The sequence below is a fragment of the Centruroides sculpturatus genome, unplaced genomic scaffold (assembly GCF_000671375.1).
Source record: "Centruroides sculpturatus isolate CEXI.00-Female unplaced genomic scaffold, Cexi_2.0 scaffold83, whole genome shotgun sequence".
NCBI lineage: Eukaryota > Metazoa > Arthropoda > Arachnida > Scorpiones > Buthidae > Centruroides > Centruroides sculpturatus.
Window position 1 is genome coordinate 879,604 of NW_019384393.1, and position 24,568 is coordinate 904,171.

The following is a 24,568-nucleotide window of genomic DNA, read 5'->3' on the forward strand; positions in this document are numbered from 1 at the left end:
AATTTAGTATCAAAAACGCAAAATATTTGAGTAGCCCAAGACATAGCCAAAGATTGCAGCGCCACAGCACTGGCGAAAATTTAAATTTGCCGACTGGAATTCTTTCGGATGATTGACTTTCAGATAATCGACGCTCTACTGTATTACATGTTTCAATTACGAAATATTTTTTGGCCCAAAGATAACGAATTTTCTCTTTTCATAGAAATAGATGCCATGATCAAATGATGAATTAAAAAATATAAATTTAAAGTTGATGAAATAATTGTGAATATAATTGGAGGTTGAAAATATTTAAATTATTATGTTAGCAAAAGAAATATATACGTCTATATTATATACATATAATTATTAAAAATGCCGAAGTGGTCTAATTTATTCTTTATAGAAATAAAGAATAAATTAGCCCTTTCCACTTTGGCATTATGCCTAGCCTCGAGTCACTAAATATGGATGACACTCTTTTGAAAAGAGGGATTATGTGTCTTTTTTAATCCGCCTGATAAAGAGATACCCATTCTTTATCACTAACATCATCACTTCATTACGAAAATCTTTGAAACTGAAACAATCAAAATGGCAGACCATGCCACTAACTTTTTGATTGGTCAGTTACAAATTATGTCATCAATTACGTCATTACTACATCAACGTGTATCCAGTGAAACGTGAATAATTTTTACGACATACTTTACCAAAATAAATTAAGGGTGCAGTGGGCCGCGGGTTGGACATCCCTGGTCTAAACAAATCTAATAATTGATTTCGTTAGCTTCCGAGTTTCCATAACTTATGAGACTAATATTATTACATCTACTATAACATTCAAACTGCAGAATCGCATTCGAGATGACGACAATTGTAATTCAGTCTCCTGAGAAATACGTGGAGTAGGTCCACTGGAATCCGACTTTTCCAAATGCTCCATTCGCGTTTCTAAATTCACTAACGCCTCGTCTAAATTCGTAACACATACCATAAGACGATCCAAACGTGGAATAAAAAATTATCCAATTTATCATTCAGACTGATTCATTTTTATCAAAGCTATCAAACCCTCTTTCACCTCAAAGTCACATTCTAACAGTTTATCAACATTTAAATTACTAATACCCTTAGGGATACGAAGCTTTCTTCTCGAATCATAATCCACCGGAGAACTTCCGGGCGAAAAAGTCTTACGTTTTGAAGCCATAAAAAAAATCTTACCTGAAAATAAATATGCAAAACAGGTTAGCAGAGATCGTCACAGCTAATCAACATCAAATTAATCCTCAAGCTTCTGGTAGAACTACCCTGACGGCATCTTCGTTTTACCCTAAAATTACCCTAAATTGAGAAAACTCTCCGAGCTCGAGCCCATAATCGGATAAAAAAAGAAATAAGACGAACGATTCTATAATACAGATCCCTGTACTATTATAGTACTGATTATTATTGTAAAATAATAATCAGAATAATTCTTAATTCATTGTTTTTAAAAATCTTAACTAAAATATCTTAAGATTTTTAGGCTTTATCAGAGGTATTAATTTACATCTTATACTGTATTTATTGATGTTTTAGTTTGGTAATCCCAATTTGAAAAAATCATAAAATATATCCATAAGTCTAATGAATGCAATTATTTAACTTAATTTTAATTAATTCACTTGTAACATGTGTTATGCATCTTAGATGAGGGTAGAAAATGAAATAAGCCGTTCACTTGATTTCAAACATACTGAAATACGTAAATTATCGGTTTTAAAAATTCATTTATTTACATATATATTCGCGTTTTAACATTCGTTTTGAAGGTTCAAATGAAACAATATTTTTTTGAATACCGGACTGTGCATGCATTAGGTTACGAATCGTTTCAGTTTTCAAAGAATGTGCTTACACAATATACAAATCTTACACAAATGTAGTTGACTAAATATTTACTCAATCTTGAAAAAATACGAAAATAAGAAATATGCAAAACAGGTTCGTCACAGTCAACACCTAATTAACCCCCAAGGGCGGATATAGGTTTTTCGGGCCTTGGGCTTATTTGAAGTCCAATGGGTACCCATTTTTTGTTAGATTAAGAATCTTTAAATTGGAGTTTGAAATTCGTTTTTAATAACATCAAAATCAGAGTTGAAATATATTTATTTATGAAATGGTGTTGAATTATAAACTTTATATCTTATATTAAAAAAATAAGAAAAAAATAATTATTATTAACAAAAGGATTCAATTTCGTGGGTCCTTGACACTTGGAAGCCCAGGGCTATGTAGATCCGCCCGTTAACCCCACACAAATTTTTTAAAATGTGGGAACAAATTCGCGTGATTCGAATAACTCATGAAAAATCACAGTTGCTCTTTAAAATTAAACAGTCATTTTTACTTTTCCGACTTATGTATACATAACAAGGATACCACTTCAAGTTTCGTGCTTCCTCCCTTCCTTCGCGTCATCTTCGATTTGGAGTGTTTCTCTTTGTAATGGTTCAAAAAAAGTTATCCCAGGAGTCTAAATGGATCCCATCCCTCCGAAGGTTTGAGTGGAAAGGCTTCTCGTCTCTTGGTTCCTCTTCGTCCTTTCGTTGACTCTGTACTGTACGTACTCAAAGTGAGCTTCAGCAAGTTTTAATCGGCTAGTAAAAATCTTTAAATTTTAATGGATAATAATTGCATTATTCATATTACAAATCGTGCAAAGAATTTACGTGAGTAGAGTGATGGTGCCTTTTTCCACTAACCGTTTCTATAAAACGTCATTTCCTTACTAATTCGATGATGCTCGGCAACTTTCTCGTTTATTTTTTCCGTATTTCTCAATTTTCGAGATAGGAACTCAAACTTCCAAATTCTACCTCTAGAGAGCGCCACCGTCATCTCTTCTGCTAGTGTATGTCCTTCGTCGTGTCTTCTATATGAAGCTTGTAAAGCCATAACAAACCCATTAAGTGCCACAGAAGGGTGGCGAGAGTTAAAAAATATATATATTCAGCGTGAAGAAAGTACAGTAGTATATCACCATCTTCACATCATATGTCCGTGACATGTCTGCTTCATACACTGTTTTATGTATTATATATTATATAGGCACCCAATTAAATGAAAATAAATATTCTTATATATATAACAATGTGATATACGTAAATACTTCTGAAAAACATGTATTAACATACGTATACTCATTTTAATTCCTTAATACAGAGAGAATTATAGTAACCATTTTATCAAAATGCGCTAATTTTTTAAAATAAAATTGTGTGCAATAATTGGGAAAAATGATGACAGAACAAAATTGTTAATATTACAATTACGGTTATGCTTGGGTAATTCCAGATTTCGAAAACAATGGTTTAAAACAAAAAAAATTACGAACAGCAGAGATTTTAAGAACTAATCTAACGTTATCCATTTAATTGATGATGCGAACTACCGAAGTGGTTCCTCGAATAATTCCCACATCAGAAACAAAATTTGTAATTCCTGGTGTATCGCGATTCTTCGTCCGTCACGAATGGTCAATGTATAGCTTTTAATGCATAAAAAAAATATAAATTTATTCTTAATTATTGCCTTTTTATATCTATTTTACGACAAACAAGTCAGCAAGTTACGTATGGACGGCTATTATTTTCTCTGACTTGCTAAAATTGAATATAATAAGTATTTAACATTCGTTTAAAAATTCAGACGATGTGAAAGTTATTTTCATAGCTGTGTAAACTATCAGGATACCATGGATCAGTTTTTAATCGATATAGAACGTGCTCTGAACGGAACAGGTGAGTAACTTACAGTACTTCGTAATTTGCTATAGAAAAATGATCTCGCTAGCGATACATGAGTAGGATTTCGAATGCTCGCGTTACTCGGATACCTAATTTGTATCATGAAATACGAAACGGACTTCGTTGTTACGTATAAAATTTCATTTCCGCTTTTCGGTTAGTTTTAGCAACATAATCATTAGTTAGTTAGTTTACAGACATAAAGGGAAGTTGACAATTTACTATATCCCCTTTTTAACTATTGTTCGGGTCGAGTAGGTGTTTTATTAACTTATCTGCGTAGACGATAAATATTTATTATCCTCATCTGTAATGGTTTATCAGTTCTAATTTAACCTTTATCAATCTCTCTCCAATACCTTGTGACCTCTCCTTCCGTAACGTATTTAAACTCTGAGCATGTCGGATACATCCTTTTAATTGTTCAAACGTTTAAACTATAATAAGGTGAGTTGTTTATAAAATTATCCAAACGTTTTGGATTTTTGCAAATATTTCCATTTTAAAACGCAATTTTTGCAGTGAAAATGAATAAAGAAACGGTAACGAAAGTTATAGCGCTCTTCTCCCTTTTTGGGGTAACGTTCTTGTTTTGTATGCTGCCCCTTCTGCTTACCAGAATTGCCAAGAAGCAAGCTAACAAAGGTAAAAGGAAATTCTGCGAGAGGATTCTCAGTTGTCTCAACTGCGCCGGTGGAGGAGTTTTTTTAGCAACGTGCCTCCTCCATCTCTTTCCCGAAGCTAAAGAACAAATGGAAGATGTTTTACTCAACATGAATTTCAAGACGGAATTTCCTCTTTGCGAATTTGTCATGGCTTTTGGATTTCTTCTAGTTTTGGCTACCGAGCAGGTAAGTTAACAATAAGCATTATCTCATTTGATTCAAACATTCGCAATTCACCGGTGATAATCCACTTCTGTATACAAACCCTCGAAAATTCATTATCTAACTTTTTTATCGTTAGAAGAGGCCGAAAGAAAAAAACTAGCAATAACAATTTCCTAAGATAGCTTTATCGTTAGAGTTTGACCCTCTTCTATCTCCATTGCTTATAACACCCACTTTCAGATAATCATACCCTATGAATTATTCAAAACTGCACACTTTGCATGCATCTTTTATACTGATACATAAATATTTAAAGTTTGCATCGAAAATTTTGACAAATAGTTATACTATTAATAAATCAAAATTTATATATTTATTGAATATGATATGATACCATACATGCTACCCAATTCCCTACTTACCCAGACTGACCCTTGTCCAGATCATTCTTAATTATGAATATCAAATTGCAAAAATATCTGTAATAAGAATAAAGTACCAAAATGAAATATTTATCTATCTAAGTTTCATTAATTTATTTACTGTTTTTGGCTAATATCACACTAATATAAATATGAGGCTTATTTTGCTATGCTAAATTGAACTGCTTGGTGGCAAGACATGCAAGTGAGGGAGATGCATTCCCTTCCATTCCCCCCTCTTAATGCCCACAGGAGGAAAAGGTGCCTTTTTAATCAGGCTCAACATGTTCAACTAGGCTAGCAGAGAGGAACAGAGCCCAACATACTACCACCTGAAAAATTCCTGGGGTTGTCGCTCAAATTCGATAGCCTGGTGTCTTAATTGTCTTGGGTATCTCTTTAATCTACTGTATTGTGTCACTCTACATATCTATACTGTAAAAATTTTGAAAAAAAAAAAATATTTTTTTACCCCTCCCTTTTAAAAATCCTGTGCACCAGCCTGCTTGGTTCTTACATTTATGAATAAATTTGATGTTATATAAAATGGGAAAAAGTTAACTTATTAAAAAAATAAAAAGAAATATAAATATAACTTTCTGAAGAAGGAATTTTCATCACATACAAGCAGATATCATGTTACATTAAAGCTGAAACTTTCAGCTATTGCATAAAAATATTTTTTATTTTAATACAAAATTTTTTATTTATTCAAAAAGAATTCTTTCTACAGATGCTCATTTGTATAAACATACCTTACATATTTAACATACATTACTTTAAAGTATTTATATTCCTCCTTTAAAAATATGTTTATCATTCAGTTTAGTCTTCTTTATACAATAACTATACAATAATTACAAATACTGTGCTTAATGATCTATTTGTTCATGGTCTGTCACAAATCAATAAGATCCTGGCCACTATTTTAAAATTAAGTTTTTTAAGAAGCCCAAGAAATAAGTTTCTTTAGGCCTCCATAAATGTGAAGCCTTACAGTCCTCACACGATGGATCCAAGATTGCTATAAATATAATATAATAAAGTTTCTTTGCATAATATATTGTCTTATTACAGTTGGAAAAGTTTGTAACTCTGATTTGATATCTGCTATTATCAATATTTTTTTTTTTTTTTGAATAGACAATGAGCCAAATGATAATTTTTAAATCTTGTTTACGATGTAAATGAATTGATTCTAGATATATAACACAGCTATCGCTTTCCCTCTATTTGAGTATTAAATGTTTCAATTTTATATGCTTTTAAGTGAAATAAAATCTTATATTTTACTTATTTTCAAAAAGTTTGAGTCTAGGGCATGCCAAAATATAGTTTAATTGAATTTCTAATAAGAAAAATCATATTTAAAAAAATATTAATGTAATAGAATAAGCTCAATACACATTTAAATAGTTTAACCAAGAAATTTAAGTTATATTATCAATGTATTTTGATTCCTAGCCTAGTTCATAATCATTTATAATTGGAAAAAAGAGGAATGTATGATCAATAAGTAGAATAAATTCACTTATGTTTACATACAGCCTACTTTTATGCAATGGCAATAAAGTATAAAATATTACCTAATAGAAACCTTGAGAGATCCTGAACAATCTTCTTATTTTGGAAATAATTACTGATTGTTATAAAATTAAGTTTTTTTCTTCATTGATTAAAACGTTATTATTTTTATAATTTTAACATATTTAATCAATTATTTTCACTTCTTTCCTTACAAATATAAGGTTAAATAATTTCTAAATTGAGAACAATAATTGTATAAATCTAAATTCATCAGAATAAGAATTTATTTGATATATTTTTAAGAATATTTAGATGTATTATTTTTAGAGTTTCATACAAGTGTTATGCTGTATGATCAGTACTAATTGTTCTTTCTTAGATGATTTTATTAACTTTAGTAATATAAGATGCATAAAAAGTATTACTTTTTGCATAATATATAATTGTTGAAAAAGTTAATTTCAGAAAATAAATGTAATTTTTGTGTGTTGGTTGCTGTTAACAATGATATATAACATATGGCATTCAATTAATATTGAATTAAAATGTATTTCCTTAATTCTTTACATTGTAATGTACAGAAACAAATTAATTTCATTAAATGTTATCATAATTACAGCATCCTGTAAATTACTGATTGATATATTGCCACAATTTAATTTTTAACCATTCTATAATGTCAACAGAATAGGAAAATTGCATTTATCAAAATTTTTGAACCTTTTGAAAATTTTGAACATCATACTTTTATAATTGAATGAATGACTATATTCTGAATTTAGTCATTTAGATTTGTAAAATGGCAAAGTCAAGGGTAAATTTGATATAAAATCTTATAAACTAACATTTGTTATTTGTATAGATTGTCTTGGCATGGAAGAAACCTAAAAAAGATCCTGAAGGGCGACCCCATTCAGACAGTCTACGCACCATTAGTTACAGCATGAGTGTAGAGGGAACCTCCATCGAAATACCCAACCAACCACTGAATCAATCAAAAACAACCAGGTTTGATCCTAACAGGTCACCCAAGGACAACCACCAGGATGATCATAACCATGGACATTCTCATCTACCAGACAGTACTGCACAATCAGCCATTGCTTCCTTCCTTTTGGTTCTAGCTCTCTCCATGCATTCGGTTTTTGAAGGATTGGCCATAGGTCTGCAGGATTCAGTAGAAAATATCATTGGTGTATTGGTTGCTGTACTGATGCACAAATGCATCATAGCTTTCACACTAGGTCTCAACTTGGTTCAATGCCAATTTAAGTGGACAACTGTCATTGTCTCCACCTTAATATTTGCCATCATGTCTCCTCTAGGAATCAGTATTGCCATTATAGTTACCAATTCAGCTAAAGGCTTGGGTGTGAACTTGGCTAGTGGAGTATTGCAGAGTTTGGCAGCAGGTACCTTCCTCTACGTTACATTCTTTGAAGTTCTTCCACATGAATTGAATGCTAATAGGGATCGTATATTAAAACTGTTATGTATCATCATTGGCTACTCTGTCATGACATTAATGATTTACTTTATGCCAGCATAAATCTGATATTCTAATAAAAATAATAAATTATTTATTGATCTTAATGTAAACAGTTTTTCATGTTTGTTCTTACAAAAGTACTATATGAATTTTGTAATTATTAGAGAGGTTACGGCCGACATTTTCATCGTGAAAATGTGTTTGTCAGACGTTCAGTGCCACCTTCCTGTAAGCCTAGAAGTTTGACAATAGCGTTTGATACGTCAAGCATGATTCCACTGACGTATCAAATGCCATTGTCAAATTTCTAGGCTTACAGGAAGGTGGCGCTGAACGTCTGACGTACACGTTTTTGTGATGAAAAAGTTGGCTACAACCTCTCTATTATTGATATTTTTGAACTACAATAAAAATTTGTATTCATATCACTGTAAACTGTTAAAGATAAAACAATTGTTCAATGTTTATAAAATGACATTTTATAATTTATACCTGAAATTTTTACAACTGTATAAACAAACTGATTAGACACAATGTTTAGCATTCATTTTTTTGTTTTGCTAAACCAGTCAAATATACCTAGAGCTGACCTGAAAGTATGCAACGAATTGTGAATTCCTTCAGCAAGCAAAATTAGTGAACCTGCTTCAGCCATTAAACCTGCTTTTCTAAGATCTGCAATGACTTCATTTACTAAATTTGGTTTATTTTCTTCATTCACCAGAAGAAATTCTATTAAAGGTTGATACAGTTCAGTTCCTACTACTTTAGTCACTAGATGGTTATTCAAGATGAGTGAAAGCAATTCATTGTCGTAATCGTCATTAGTAATCTAAAATTAAACATGTTAAGTTAAAACTTTAGGTTTATTAAGGAACAATAGTGCTTAAAAAAAATTACTCACAGGTGAGTGTTGGGATAAAATGATCATTGCTGCGTCTCGAATCTCTTCCACTTTTGTAAGGATACTTGCTTTGAGAGTTTGCAATAAATTTCCTCTCTGTTCTATAAATTTATAAACTGAAAGGCAGCACTAAAGGTAAATTAGTGATTAGTAATTAGTAAAAAATCATAATTTACTACAAAATTTAAAAATTCAAGCTTTTACCTCTCTACTCAGTTCATTTTCAGTCATAGCTTCTTTTAAAAGATTAACAGCAATGACAGGAGCCATGGAATCAGAATTATTAGCAGTAGTGGTGATTAACTGTGCCCAAGTATTTATTTCTGGTTGTCTAAGATACAAAGTTGTAATGCAATTGATGTAAAAATATCCAATCCATTATTAAAATTTATATTAAATAAATTATATTAACAGATCCAAACTTACTTGGAATTTGAATTAGGAAGAGTAGGCCAGCATTTCAATAAATTAGCTAATGTATTTAACTGATCTGCCCTTTCTGATATTTTAAGTAAATGATCAAAAAGGGCTTGTCTTTTCTCATTATTAGAAATTTGATCTTCATTTATCTGAATATGACATAAACATGAAATTATCACAAATTTTTCATTGATAACATTCCACATGCTATTATCAGTGTTGGAATTCAGTTAATTTTCACAGCTTCCTAAAATATTTCTAGTTTAGCAAACCAGTTGTTAAAGTTGCAATTGTAATATTTATTTAAGAAATTTATCACAAAAGTTTGCATTTGTGTAAGATTGCCAATTTTCCACTCAATTCATGGGTACAAGTGATAAGCTGCACAAACAGATGTTTGTGCAACTTATCACTTGAATGCAAGACAATAAATACATTTAGGGAAAAACTTTGCATTTCAATATTAATACATTGATTTCTATTACTGAACAGTATCATTAAGGAGGAGTAAGGATTAATCACATGGCTGATGATCCTCAGATAAAGTGAAACAAACTACAAAAGAAGATGCCAATCAAGAGGCAATATGGAAATATCTTCAATCATAGTTTAAATATCCCTGACAAAAGAAATAATAAAATATTTTAACCAATTGTTAGATAATGTTAATTTGTTGTCATTCAGGTACTCACATTTACAATATTTCTTATAAGATATTTTATTATGTATTTTAATTTATTTTTGCTAATAGCATTATTATTTTGTATAATTTTTCAGGATGCAGGTGGCATTGGGGTGAAAAAATACTGTAATACAACAACAGTTAACTTTCATTGTTTAAACAATGAAAGTTAACTGGGTAAAATTTATGCCATTTAAAATAACGAAGAATAACTAGAACAGAGGTTAAGACTGTGTTCATACAGATTGCCTTTGGTTTTGGTTTACCTTGCCTTCATTCTTCCAGTTGTTAATTCTAGCAGAGAACTAATTCTGTGATTCATATCACTAATCCACTTGAAGATTATATTATATGCAGAAAGGATGTTAAAATAACCCAGCTGTTAGACCAGGGGTCGCCAAAGTGGTTGATTATCAAGCTTAAGCTAAGGTTAAGGGGGAGCTAAGGGTCAAGCTTATCTATCTCACTTATTGTCAGTTACAAAAATTATTAACAAATATACAATAAATGAAAAAAAAATGTATTAAAATAGTAAGTACTTTGTTTTGCTTGTAACATAAACATTTTAGTGGGGGTCGACGTGAGGTTTTGAAAACTTGTAGGGGGTCAACGATCAAAAAAGTTTGGCAACCCTTGTGTTAGACTATTGATTGGAATCAGCTAACTCCATTCTGTTCAAATAGAAAAAATTAATTGGGTTTAACTCTCCTTGTGTACAGTAAATGTAATAATACAAGACTCAGTGTAAACTTATAAATATTGTTTCTTATACTTAACAACTGCTTCACTGCACTAGTAACTGTTTTAAATTGAATTCCATCACTGGCTATCATCATACACAACTCTCAAAGAAACCTAAATGAACATAACTGACATTGAAACATCTGTTGAAGTTCAAATGTAGAACAGGTGATTTTAAATTCTGAACAAATGATTAAATTCTTAGTACATTTTTAAACCTAAGATTTAATTGTTTGTTTGAAATTCAACAAATAACTAACATTTGAACTTCTAAATATGTTCAATTAGTTTTCTTTGAAAGTTCTATCTGAAGCTTAGTCAAATGTATCCTAAAAACATTAAAGAGGTCAATTTTATTTATAGTATTAATGATGATAGCATTTGAAATATTATAATATAATGTGGGGTCATAACTTGAAGATGAAAATCAAGTTTTCTACTCACTTCTATACCTTCCCATGCTGTAGCAACTATAGCTTGCGTTCTGAACAGCAGCAACAAATCCAAATCTTCAATATCTAAATTTGTAGTCTAAAAAAAGAGAAAAATATTATTAATAAAATATTTGGCCAATTTAACAAAAAGAACATTTTATCTTTTATGTACCTTTTCTAATAACTGAAGTACTTTCAATCGTATCTGTACGGGAACAGATGTATCTGAACAAAATGGTCTTAATAATTCCAGGACTATCTCATCTCCTATGAGTTCTTCACTGCATATAACAGAAATTTAGTCACACACCTAATAAACTGCTTTAGAAATAAAAAAATTTACCTGTTTTCTGCAAAACTTTTCAATATGTTTTCTAAAACATTTAAAGGTTGAAGATTTTCCAAACTAGGATGAAGGCTAACTTCTGGATTTCTGAAAAGTTTTTTTATGTATAAACACATACACATACATATATAAAACTACATAAAAAATTCTCACCTCAGCTGTTCAGTAATAAGGTGAATACCTTCAGTATATATATCCAATAATTCCCACGATATGTGAGGAAGGCACACTGATAGTAATGTTTGTAAAAAAGTCAAAGGATGATTTTCAATAACTGCACGTAGTAACATGGACTGCAACTAAAAAATTAACTGATTTCAATTAATCATACTTGTCAAAAATTAAAATATATCCCATGTATTTCATACTTTCAAAGATGAAGATCGAGAAAGATCAAATTCACGAACATATTCCCTGTGGCTAGGATTTTCAGAATTCAATAAACAATCTAATGCACCATCTTCTATATTCTGTAGATGCTGAATATTATTTTGAATCTCATTATGTATCTCTTTCCATTTATTTCTGAAAACAGTAGTACAGTTATTATTTTAGTAGTTTTATCCTAAAATTTTATTTATGAAGCAGGAATCATCTACATTTTAAATAACAATTCATCTATATGATAAAAGGTAAGGACTGTATATGAAATATTTAGCTTAAGAAGGATGAGGGGAGGGAGCAAAAACTGGGAAGTGAGATAATAAAAGAAGGAAAGGGCAAATTCTCATGTTCGGCTTGCATATTTAGTCACATCTCTAGATTTTTTCTAGACGGAGACTGATTCTCCCAAAAGAATACCTTAGCATGTAGAGCAAGCCAATTGCAGTCAGAATCCATACAACTTATATATAATAAAATAACTATTAATGAGTAAATAAGGTAACAATTTTACTCATTAATTCACTATAATTTTCTTTTTGCAGTCATAAAATTCAAGATTAGAGCAAAGGGAATAAATTGGATCAAGCCTAGAGGCTTTACTTGGAGGGAGTTTATCACATTACAATTTGTAAATCGAGAAACCTATTAAATTTTTAAAGTGCGATTTTAAAAATTTAGAAATTAAACTTTAAATTAATCTACTTGTAAAATACTCTGAAACTCTTCAATTTTTATAAATTACTCTGTTTAAATGAAATTAAATTATAAATATTTACATTTAGAAAAATTACAGTTTTGATTCAGTGACAATTTTGCAGTGTGAACTGAATTAATGATATTATTTTATAGTGATGAATGTTATCTGTCACCTTTATTTATTTTTTATTTGTGGGTTTTGCTTAAGGAGAAACCTATAAATTTTCAATTATTATCAATTTATTTGTTAATTTTGTCCTCATTTTTTCCATCTCAATTAATATCACATAGGGTGACGTTAACACGAAGCGGGTTTAGTGCTTAAGAAGTCTCTTTTTAGTTTCTTATCTCATTTATTCTATATTTATTAACACATGTTATCTTTTATCCAAATATAATCTCACCTTATTTTATATTTTAGTATAGGGAGCAATTATAATTTTATATAGGTCGAATCCTTAAACTATTTTTATTATTTACACATTCTTCGGCATTTAAAAATTTAAACTCTTGTAAATTATATAAAAAGTGGTAGTTTTAAATGAAGATATCTCTTTAATGTCATAAAATTAACATATGTTAAAGGATGACATTTTGAATATATATAATAATTTTCCTTGTAAATAACATTTAACATATATTTTTTGGAATTATAAATTAGATATGATGTTAATAAAACCCAAGTGTGTAGGGATAATTCAGACGAAAATCCGTAGCTTTTATTACAGACTTGAACGAAACATTTTAAAAATGGCGACCCTAAATATTGACTTGTCTTCGTACTTTTATGGCACCATTTTGCTTTGTCTAGAAATTTTTTCTTATTAATTTGACTGTTTATTTTGAAGAAACAATAAAGCACGTGTTAATCAATTTACCTGTAGAACTTGTGATAGAACGCAGGTTTTTAGAACTCTCTTATAATGATTTTTACATTTAACAGATTTAATCTTTTCTCGCCGCTTTTGTACGCAATTTAAAACAAAATATAAGCATTATGTAAATCGGCCATGGGAATATAATACAGTTTATTAGCAATACCTGAATCTATTTAATANATTTAGTAACTTATAATATTTTGAAAGTTTAAAAATAATTGGGAAAATAAAATTCATAAATTTACTTTTCATCATCTGGGTCCATTTCATCAATCCGTTTCTTACAGTACTTTAATGATTTTTCATTAATCTTGATACGACATCTTGTGGAGAGCTAAAAGTTTTGAAACATTTTTAAGAATTTTTAATAATTACATTCATTTATTAAAAATTCTATAGAAAGAATAAATATAATGATTTTTTTCAAGATAAAATTTAAATGATATCTATTTTTGTATTTTTTAGGATTCCTTAAATGTTTACAATAGAGAACTAACAAAAGCTGAAAAATATTTAAGTCTTACATTTTCAAAAGCTGAAACACTGAATGTTATTTTGTTAACAAACTCCAGAAAATCATAAGCAAAAAACTGCTCGAAGTATCTGCTACATGCCTCGTAACGATTTATCCAATCAGACTAAAATTAAAATTAATATTTAAATTAGCATAATGATTTCTGAATCAACTTTTAAATGTACTGTTTTCTCAATTCTAATGTGCACTTTCTCTAACTTTTCTGGTCTCAAAAATTAGGATGTGGATTAGAATCAGGTACAATGTTGATTTAATGCAACCTTAGTTGCATTGTTTGCTCTTCACTCTTCACTTTGGCAATCTGTGTGTATTATGTCAGTATAAACATGGTACACATCCCTATCACTACTTTGGTTTTTAAACAGTTTGATGGTTTTTGAACTAAAGCAAGCCAAATAAATCATGTTCAACAGACAAATCTTCTATAAAGTTGTATTTAAACAGACAGTTATCCACTAAGCTGAAGAATATGTATATACATACTTCAGTGTGATACTATATCTCTGGTAAACTTCATGCTTCTGCATACTAATATGAAATCTCACTATTAAAATGTTGATTGTCTGGTAATTTTGACTGTGATTTTGTATTGGTTCACAGATTGATAATGGAGTCATAAATGAATACATTCAAATACATTTTAAAATATGGACATTGTGAAGTCCTGTAAACATGAAAATAAAATTCTTTTATTAGTGTTTAAATGCATTAACTTTCTGTGACTGTTTACATTATATTTGCAAGCTAATTTTTTTGGATTTTGACATCTCTAAAATTGATGCACATTAGATTCAATGGCACATTAGAATCTAGAAAACATGGTATTTATAAAAAAATTTTCTTTTAAATGTATACATAACAATTTATCTAAAGTAATTTTACATAATAACTATCTAAACCAATTTATTTTAAATTTATACAAGTTTATTAAATGGTAATAATAAAATATCATAATAATAAATCTATACATTTTTTGGTTATCAATACAGCTTAAATAATTTTACAATAAAAACTATTTATTAATAAAAATTTAGAAGATAAAATTAAAGACCAGAACTTCCATATAAATACAAGAGGAAAATTTCTAGTCATTAAAATTCTACATAATAATCATTATTTTCTTATAATATAATTCCTCAGCAGTTAAAAGTTTTATTTCTATTTTGTATAATCATATGATACTTGGATTTTTCAATTTATCTAGAACGTTTAAAAGCAGAAAAAATGAATTTAAAAATAATGTCCTAATTAATTATGTCAGAACAGTGGGTGATTCTACAATTTCACATTTAAACATTAATTAGTATGTCAAAAAATTTTTCAAAATACTATAATTTGGTTCAGTTAGTAATAGCATAATTATAAGAATAAACTCAAGTTATACAACAGTTGGTTTAATAATTAGATTATTTACAAAATTATCATAATAAAAATATTTTTTAACAACAGATTTTCATTTAAATGAGATTTGAATTTACTTCAAATCTTTTAATAATCCTTTATTAAGAGATTCAATTCTCTTAATAAAGTAAATTCAAATCTCATGGCCATGTTAGAAAGAATTTACATTGTAAAAATATTTTATAAACAAAGACATTTAACTGTAAAATTTTCATAACAGCTAATAATATATCAGCAATAGTTCAACATAAAGAAGATATCACCTTTTTATAGACTAAATAAATTTATCTCATTTTAAAAAACCAAAATCAATTTTTATCAATTCATAACTAATCACACTTGAATGTAAAAAATTAAAATAAACTATTTTCATCAAATAGCATAATAATAGTAACAACAACAATTTCAAAAAATAATATTATTATTATTATGCCAGATGTGGTTTAATTATTTGCTATACAGAAATTCCATTTATATTATTCTATATAAATTTATTACAAAACAATTACAAAAATACACTTAAATAAAATCAACATTGCTTCCTAATTAATTATATTTATATTAATCATTAAAAAAAATCAAACATTATCCCATTAATAAGTATTAATAATAGAAAAATAATACTATAGAATTTCTTTTTAAAAAATCTGGATTGCTGCAGAAAATAGCTCATATAGCTTTATGAAAGTGTTAATGATTGCATACATAAAACTAGTAAGCATTTAAGCTAGGATCAACAGGAGCAAGTTATTCTTCTGAAATATTTTCAAAACTAACATATATTAGATTTTAAATCATCTATAAAAAAAGTATTATCATTTTTAAAGTAGTATTAAATATATTTGTGAAATTCAAATTTATAAACTGATCAGAGAAACTACAGAAATCTAAAACAGTCAACAGTTTATTATAATATTGATAGAAATTTAGTACTGTAATGATGATATGATGCAATTAAATAGTTAATTTACATTACAATCTTATCATCATTTTACATAAATCTGTTTATCATCATATAGTATATAAACAACTTTTTGATAAGCTACAAAAATATTTTTCTAGTATGATTTTCTAAAATGCTCATTAAATAACAATTATTCATATAATTATTTCATATTACAAAAAATAAATAAAATGTAAAAAAATTTCATTATTGTTATACAGTTCATTAAAATTTTAAACTGTAATTATAATAATACATATCTGCGTATGTATGTCAGTTACAGTTTTAGATAAAATAAATTATTTATATTTTTTGTAAATATTTTTGCCCAAAAAATATTTACAAAAACTCAGAATACACCTCTAGTCACTGAGAACATAACACGTACATATATAATTAAATTCAAATAAGAATGTAACAAACATTTCATAAGAATATAACATTAGCATAATATAAATATATAAATTAAAAGTAAAATAAATTAATTTGATATATATTGATATATTTTGCAACTTGACATTGTGTAATTATGAAAAACATATTTATATTCAACTATTTACAGTTCTATTCATTCCTGAATAATTCATCCTGAAAATAAGAAATTCATTCTTAAAAAGTTTTTAATTTTTTGGCAATTTATTTTGTATTAAGTTCTTGCATTGAACTTTCTCTATACAAAAGAAATAACAGAGTATTTATGTACTTATACTTGGATTGAGCAACTGTACCCCAAAACAGAATTTTCAATCATGTTTTCAAAGTAAAATTTTCTTGAATGATATAAAAAAATAAAATTTTAACAAAATAATTAAGTTAATAAATTAAAATTTTATTATACAGTTGCATGATTTTGATATTTCTGTTCAAAAATTATATTCTAAATTTAATTAAATAAATTTTTTTAAAAAATGTTTATTACAACAAACTCACAAATGTTTTTGGTTGTAAATTCTTGTCTGAATCACCTTCAAAAAAATACTTTTGTGTCCAGATACATAAAACAGAACTAGGTTTGACCATTTCTCCATTCTATAGTAAATTAAAATAAACAACAATTATATTTAAGAATCAATTTTATAAGACATATTTAAATTCATTAAGAAAGTGTAAAAAATAATTCACCTGGTCAATTAAATTTGTTGCTAGTTTGGTAAATATTTCAATATTATTTTCATTAAGAACAGGATAGAGAATGGAAAGTACATCTCTATTTGGTTTGATAAGCATTTTATAATCTAAATCTATAATAATTTAAATATTTTTATATATAAGTTGTTTATAGACATAAAAAAATAACAATAAGTAATAAACTGGTAATTATAAATATTCAGGAATAATCAATTTATTTACCAGTGATGAACTTATTAAAAGAATGAACATTTATTTCTCTAACTAATTTTAAAATAAAATAAATTACATAATGTATTTTAAAACCGGAATTGTTTAAATTGCCTTCTAGTTTAAACTGTCTGATTAGTTTGTAACCTGATAATAGTTAGTAAACATGATAAAACGCATTTATTCTTTTGGTACTGGTAAATAAGCTGATTATTCTTGAATGAAAAATAATAAAAATGCATTTATTTCTTACTATAGATATTATATTTTATTTAGCATTAATAACAAATAAATAATTAAAGCAAATATTTTTAATTCAAAAGATATTTTACAATACAAATAATGCATAATTAAACATTTCTAATTTATTTTAAAATGCTTTTTAAAATAACCTCTCTAATTAGCTTCAAGAAATTAAATGAATTACCAAATTAAAATTTATAAGACATAACTATATAACATATTTTCAATATTAAAAATAAATTTTTATATATTACATTTCAAAAACATTAATTTGAATGATTATTTTATTTATTAAGAATAATATTATTCGTGGTTTCAATAATTAGTTAAATTAATTAAAATTTCTAAAAGTTTTTACGATTAAATTATAGTTATAAAATTATATAATTATATGAATATTTAAATATTACATTATACTGTTTGATTTTTCATTAATAGTGTATGGTAATATTGTAAAACAGTAAACTCCTGTATAACATGCTCCCATATAATGCAAATTCATATAACCCAATGAAAAAAATGACTAGTACTCATACAAAATTTTAATTTTGTCATCCATATGTGTACATTTTCTTTTTCAACTTCTAGTCCTAAGTTTAAAATTGCAAAAAATCATCTGATAATGCAAATCTGAATAACATAATTTTCTGTAATGTGAAACATATTCCCTGTGTTGTATAGTACAGGACTCTGCTATATATTACAATACATACATATATTATATTAGTTCCAAAACATTAATATGTTCAAAATTATTACATACCTGGATTTATTTCTTCTAATATTTCTAACATCTCTAAATGAATGTCTGGCTTGATTCCTGTAAAATCTTTATCATTTCCACACTTTTCCAATAATGTATAATAAAAAATTAACATTGTAAAATCTTTTCCATTAATACTAGGATAAATGTTTGATTGAAGTTTCTCTTTAAACAGTATTGGTTTCAATAATAATTCCTCCATCATATCAAAATGCTCTATTTTGACTTTGATATCATCAACAGATAAACTATTTGAAAGCAAGTATAAGTAGATTATTAGTATGAGACAAATATAAGAAAATGAAAAATTTTTAAATAATTAATTCAATAATGTACCTTTCTTCAAGAAACATAAATTCTATGTTTGCCATATATACATCCCAGATTGGAATATTATAGTGACGAGCAAGAGAAATTGACACATTCAGTACAGAATCATCAGCAGTCCTAAAAAAATTATTTAATTATTTTAAATTTTTCTTTATGAAGTTACTTTAAAAATTTTCATTTAACAAAAACTATAACAGAATTGAAGTGTCAGTCCAAATAAAGATCTTTTGCAAATATACCTATTTAAAAAAATAAAATATATAATAAAAGATGGGTAGAAAGTAACTAGGCATTGAGAAATTATTATAATTTCTATAAATCTAATGCAATGATGATTAAAATTATTTAACATATATCTTACTGAATCATAGGTTCCCAACCTTTTTTGGCCTACTGCCCCCTTTTCAGAAAGAAAAAAAAAACACACCATTCCCATTCTTGAAATCAATAGTTTCATAGTTTTCCAACTTTTTCAGGTCATAGTACACTTTTTCAAACAGCGATTTGATGGCACCCATCTTAGATGAAATATACTATATTATATATTGAAAAACAAATACAGATTTTTAAAATTACTTTATGAAAAAATATTAACAATATTGGTGTATTGCTCAAAGTTTCATTAACAAATCAAACATATATTATTAAAAAAATTAATATATTATTATTGTGAGAGGGCTGAGCTTGAGAGTAATGACACTAGTTTTTCAATATTTGGTGCCATATTTGTCATCAGCAATCTTAAATTGCCACATTTTACTATTGACGATCTGTTTCTTTTCTTTATTAGTAAATTGCTGACTATGCTAAATCCTCTTTTGACTAAATATGATGATGGAAATGCAATGAAAAACTTCTTTGATGCAGCCCATAAAGCTGGATAAAATACTGGAATTTGCTTTTGAAGCCAAAATTCTTGATATCCATTTTTTAGTTTCAATTTTAACTCTTCATTTGTTGACAATTCTATCAACTCCTCCTGCAATGATAATTCTGCTGTTTGTAGGTTTGAGAAATGTTCTTGAATCAAATCTGGAATGGTCATGTTAAGGACATCCTGAAATCTATTTGTAAAATCTTCTTTAAGTGCTTCCAAATGCTGGCAAAATGCCAAAATGCCATCATCATTTGTTTCCACAGAGGAAAGATTCAGAAACTGATAGAATTGTCTTTGACCCAAATTTTGTTTGTACAAGGCAAGTTTTGACACAAATGCAGAAATAGTTGCCTTTGCTTTGATCAAATTTAAATTATCTCCTTGCAGTTGTAGATTCATTTCATTAAATGTATTATATAAATCAGTTAAATAAGCTAAATCGTTCTTAAATTTCAATAAATTCTCTTTTAATGAATCATCTTTGTTTTCAAAAAACATTATAATTGAGTCAAAGAGGTCATAAAATCTTTTTAGACAGGTAGCCTTTGATAGCCAACGAACTTGTGTGTGCAATAGTAAACAATTGAAATCTTTGTTATTTTCATCACAAAGTTTTCAAAACAATCCTTCAATGAGAGCATTGCTTCTGATCTTGTTAACTGTTGTAATTACATACTGTAGTGAGCAATGAAGGCAATCACTAAGGTTTTTTGCAACCAAATGTTGTCTGTGAATTACACAATGCACAGCTACTACATTTGGTAGTGCCTTTTTCAAATATGAAATCAACTTGTGCCATCATCCAACCATTGCTGGAGAATCATCAGTAGCAATGGACATGATACAGTAGAACCTCGAAAACTTGGCTCTCGATAACCTGGCACTCCGGATAACTCGGCCACACTCTGGCAGGGCAAAAAAAATCCTTAGTTAATTAATTTTCATTATAGACAGCTTTATGAAAGTATAAAAGCTCTCATAAAGTATTTTTCTGAGGTCTGTCTTATCAGGTAAATTACTATACACAGTGTATTCATTAAATTTCATTTTCACATAGTAAAGGCTCTATGCCTTCATAAAGGACGTACTTTTCCTTTGTTTAAGGGTATTTGGGCAGTTTATTCTCTGTTGTATTCTCAAGCAAACAATACATACAAGTACAGTACACTATTTTCTGAGGAAACACGCATACTTATCCTTTTTTAACCCCATTCCCGATAACCCGGCATTTTCACAAACTCAGCCACCCTTTGGTCCACATTAGGCCGAGTTTTCGAGGCTCTACTGTATTATCCAGAGAAATACCTTTTTCTTTAAAATAGTGTTCCAATATGTCAAATATCGTTTAGTCTCTGTTTCTAAATTTTTTTTGCAAATAATAGTTATTGACAAATTTTTCATGTTTTATGAAATGAATGTATGCAAGAAGTAAAGACTCATTGTTTGGTAAAGTAGATTCATTAAACTGTAAAGAAAACTCGTTAGTCTTCAAAAAATTAGTCAGTCTTCACACTCTTAGACATTTTGACGATTCGTCTCTGTATTATATTATTGCTTAATGAACCCATCAAAACTTGTAAATATAAGCTTTGTTGATCGAGCTGGAACATACACACACATGCTGCAACTTGTTCATGTACTAGTCAAAAAGGTATTAGGAACAAGTTATAATGTACCAATATCTACTTTTAATATGGACTGATCTTGCTTAAAAGACATTTAGAACTATTTGTTGAAACATGCATTCGATGATTTTTAGCATTGATCAAACTTTTCAGCGCATTCTTGTGAGTATTGCCCAGGGGGCGGCAATTGGTCCTCAACGCCTCTATATTTACCTTGGACGAAAAAAATCCTCTTATATCTCCTCAACACCCACCAGTGGGCAGTACTGATCCCATTGGGAACCACTGTATTAAATGGAAATACAGATGCATACTTTAAAATTCAATGTAGTTACCATCACCCATCTACTAACTTCTCTGTGTGTCTTCAAACAAACCTGTGGTCATTAGCTTTGAATGACAATTCTTGATTGTTTCTGGTGGGATTGTAGCATGATATTATGCCTTACCATATGCCAACATCATTGCATAGCAACCAGTGATTTCCACATCTTATAGTGTGGGCCAATCTATGCTTGCTCCTGAACAGACAAGTTGTCAGCCATCTTTTCTGCCACTGTACATACAGCCTCTCTTGATCACTGTGCATACCATTGATGTCTTCTTCTTTTTGTGCCTTGTCCTCCAAGAACGTTGGCAACCAGTTGCATAATTATGACTTTGTCGTCAGCTGCTTTGAATAGTGATCCAATACTAAGCCCAAACCAATGTCATAAATTTTTGAGCCAGAATGTTCTTCTTCTGCCTGGGCCACGTTTACCTTCAACTTTACCTTGAATTATTATTTGTAAGAGATGATATTTTTCATTTCTCATAATGTGGCCGAAATATTCCAGTTTCCTCTTCTTGATAGTGTCTATTATTTCTGTTTGCTTGTTCACTAGTCTTAATATTTCTTTGTTGGTTTTCTTGGCATTCTCCTGTATGTCCACATTTCGAAAGCCTCAAGCTTACTACACATTGTTTCCATTAGTGTCCAAGTCTCCACACCATACAATAGAACACTAAAAACATAGCATCTAAGCAGTCACAATCAAAGCTGTATTTGCATATCTCTTGTGGTAAAGACCCTCTGTAATTTTATGAAAGCGCATCTTGCTTGCTCAATTCTGCATTTAATTTCTTTTGCATTGTCCCAATTTTTGGTAATGCAACAGCCCAGATATTTGTAACTTGTCACTTTATTGATAACAGCATTCCAATTACAAGTGTGCCTTGGCTTTGGTTGTACTGGTTTTTGCTTATCACTATCCACTTTGTTTTTTTGATATTCAATTGCAATCCATAGCCAAGACTCTTGGACGCAATCATATTCATTAACACTTGCAGTTCATCTAAACTGGAGGCTAATAATACAGTATCATCTGCATATCTTAGATTGTTAATTGGAACACCATTGACTATTACTCCATTGTTGTAATCTTCAAGGGCCTCGTGGATTATGTCCTCTGAGTATAAGTTGAAGAGCAATGGTGAGAGAATGCAGTCTTGTCTTACTCCCCTCAATATTTGGATTTCCTCTGTCATACTACCCTCTACATGAACCAAGGCCCTTTGATTGATGTGGGAATTATAAATTTCAATTAATTGATGTATATGTACAACTATATTTTACTATGATTGCATTATTATTACAAAAATTATTGCAATTGCCTAGTTACTTTCCACTCACCCTAAACATACTATGATTATATATATACGCTTATTAGTATTGCAAAAATATATGCTTGATTGGTATTGGAAATGCTAATATGAAAATAACATATATCTGACATATAACAATATCAAAAATTTTACCCTGCAACTAGGAGACAAATTTATGAGTATAAAAACATATCAATATATAATTATTAGTAGTAAAATATATGAAATGGTCACTTTATATCCTTCTACAATGGTCATTTTATATCCTTAAATTTCTACAAAATTTATTGAAATTATTTATTTAAGAAGCTTACAAAATATTCTTCTAAGTTTATAATCCAATCTTTTATTAAAAATTAAAATTTTGATTAGGATACTTGGCACACTTATTCAAAACTATAATTTTATAATTCTTTCAATTACAACAAATTTCTTTTAAATGCTATCTTATTTTTAAAGTTTTCTCTCTTTCATTCTTATTCTAAATTGTTCTGTCCATTATATTAATGCATATAACTTATTTCATACAGTCAGCATTTTCTTAATTATCATTTTTATCTACATAAAACAGCATTATTTCCACAAATTGATTTTTGTTGTTGCTACTTATTTAAAACATTTTATTAAATTACTTATTCAGTGAAAATATTGTAATATATATTTGAATAAAAGTCTAACTAAATATTTATAATTCTTCTAAAACATTAATAATTCCCTGATTAATATCTAAAATATCACATAACTATTTATAAATAATTAAAAACTGAAAATACAATACATTGCTAATCCTAAAATGGTTTCTTTCTTATAAATGTTATCGGTTGTAAATCTTGTAATATCAACTCCTCCTCCTAATCCATGCAGTACTTCAGCTTGAATAAAATCAAAAAGCATATTATCATATTTCTGAATTAATTTTGAGAGTTTTGTGGCTTCTGGCATCAGATCTTTTCTCTTAGTAATGTATGCAATCACCTAAAATTATGATTTAAATCAGAACAAAATTTATAAATTAAATAAAAAAATTTGATAAATTAAAATTCTAAGCATACTTGATTAATAATTTCAGTTGGATCACAAAAATATACATTAATCAATATATCCTTAGGGTAAAGGAGGACATACAATCTGAGAGCATAATAATATAAAGCAGTCTGTAGTACTACTGCAGTATTGGGTAATTTGCTAAAAAATCTTTCTGACTCTTCTTCCTATATAGTTTTTTAAAATCAAAGCATATTTAATAAAAATGCAAAAATAAAAAAATTTTATGTCTAAAAAAACAAAATTACTACTTATTATTTTCAAATAATCAATTATTTAAAAATTAGCAATAA

At 28.3% G+C, this 24,568-nt stretch overlaps 2 protein-coding genes across 2 annotated transcripts in view; one reads left to right on the plus strand and one right to left on the minus strand.

Annotated features, from left to right (window-relative positions):
• The first annotated feature begins 3,991 nt into the window (after nt 1–3,991).
• Nucleotides 3,992–8,157, plus strand: LOC111618300 (zinc transporter ZIP3-like). The gene is made up of 3 exons (XM_023359800.1): nt 3,992–4,226; nt 4,302–4,630; nt 7,421–8,157. Exons 2-3 carry the CDS (start codon nt 4,307–4,309, stop codon nt 8,105–8,107), a joined length of 1,011 nt encoding a protein of 336 aa, XP_023215568.1. The 5' UTR covers nt 3,992–4,226; nt 4,302–4,306; the 3' UTR covers nt 8,108–8,157.
• A 213-nt stretch (nt 8,158–8,370) lies between these two features.
• LOC111618282 (neuroblastoma-amplified sequence-like) overlaps nt 8,371–24,568 on the minus strand; it is a 102,219-nt gene continuing 86,021 nt past the window's right edge. Inside the window, exons 52-68 of the mRNA XM_023359778.1 lie at nt 24,284–24,442; nt 24,010–24,206; nt 19,092–19,202; nt 18,756–19,003; nt 17,534–17,652; nt 17,342–17,440; nt 14,057–14,170; nt 13,778–13,866; nt 11,943–12,099; nt 11,728–11,873; nt 11,572–11,661; nt 11,401–11,509; nt 11,239–11,325; nt 9,378–9,520; nt 9,156–9,282; nt 8,952–9,080; nt 8,371–8,879 (exon numbers count right to left, since the gene is read on the minus strand). Coding sequence (XP_023215546.1) covers nt 8,592–8,879; nt 8,952–9,080; nt 9,156–9,282; nt 9,378–9,520; nt 11,239–11,325; nt 11,401–11,509; nt 11,572–11,661; nt 11,728–11,873; nt 11,943–12,099; nt 13,778–13,866; nt 14,057–14,170; nt 17,342–17,440; nt 17,534–17,652; nt 18,756–19,003; nt 19,092–19,202; nt 24,010–24,206; nt 24,284–24,442 — 2,412 coding nt within the window. The 3' untranslated portion in view covers nt 8,371–8,591. The remainder of the gene's footprint in view (nt 8,880–8,951; nt 9,081–9,155; nt 9,283–9,377; nt 9,521–11,238; nt 11,326–11,400; nt 11,510–11,571; nt 11,662–11,727; nt 11,874–11,942; nt 12,100–13,777; nt 13,867–14,056; nt 14,171–17,341; nt 17,441–17,533; nt 17,653–18,755; nt 19,004–19,091; nt 19,203–24,009; nt 24,207–24,283; nt 24,443–24,568) is intronic.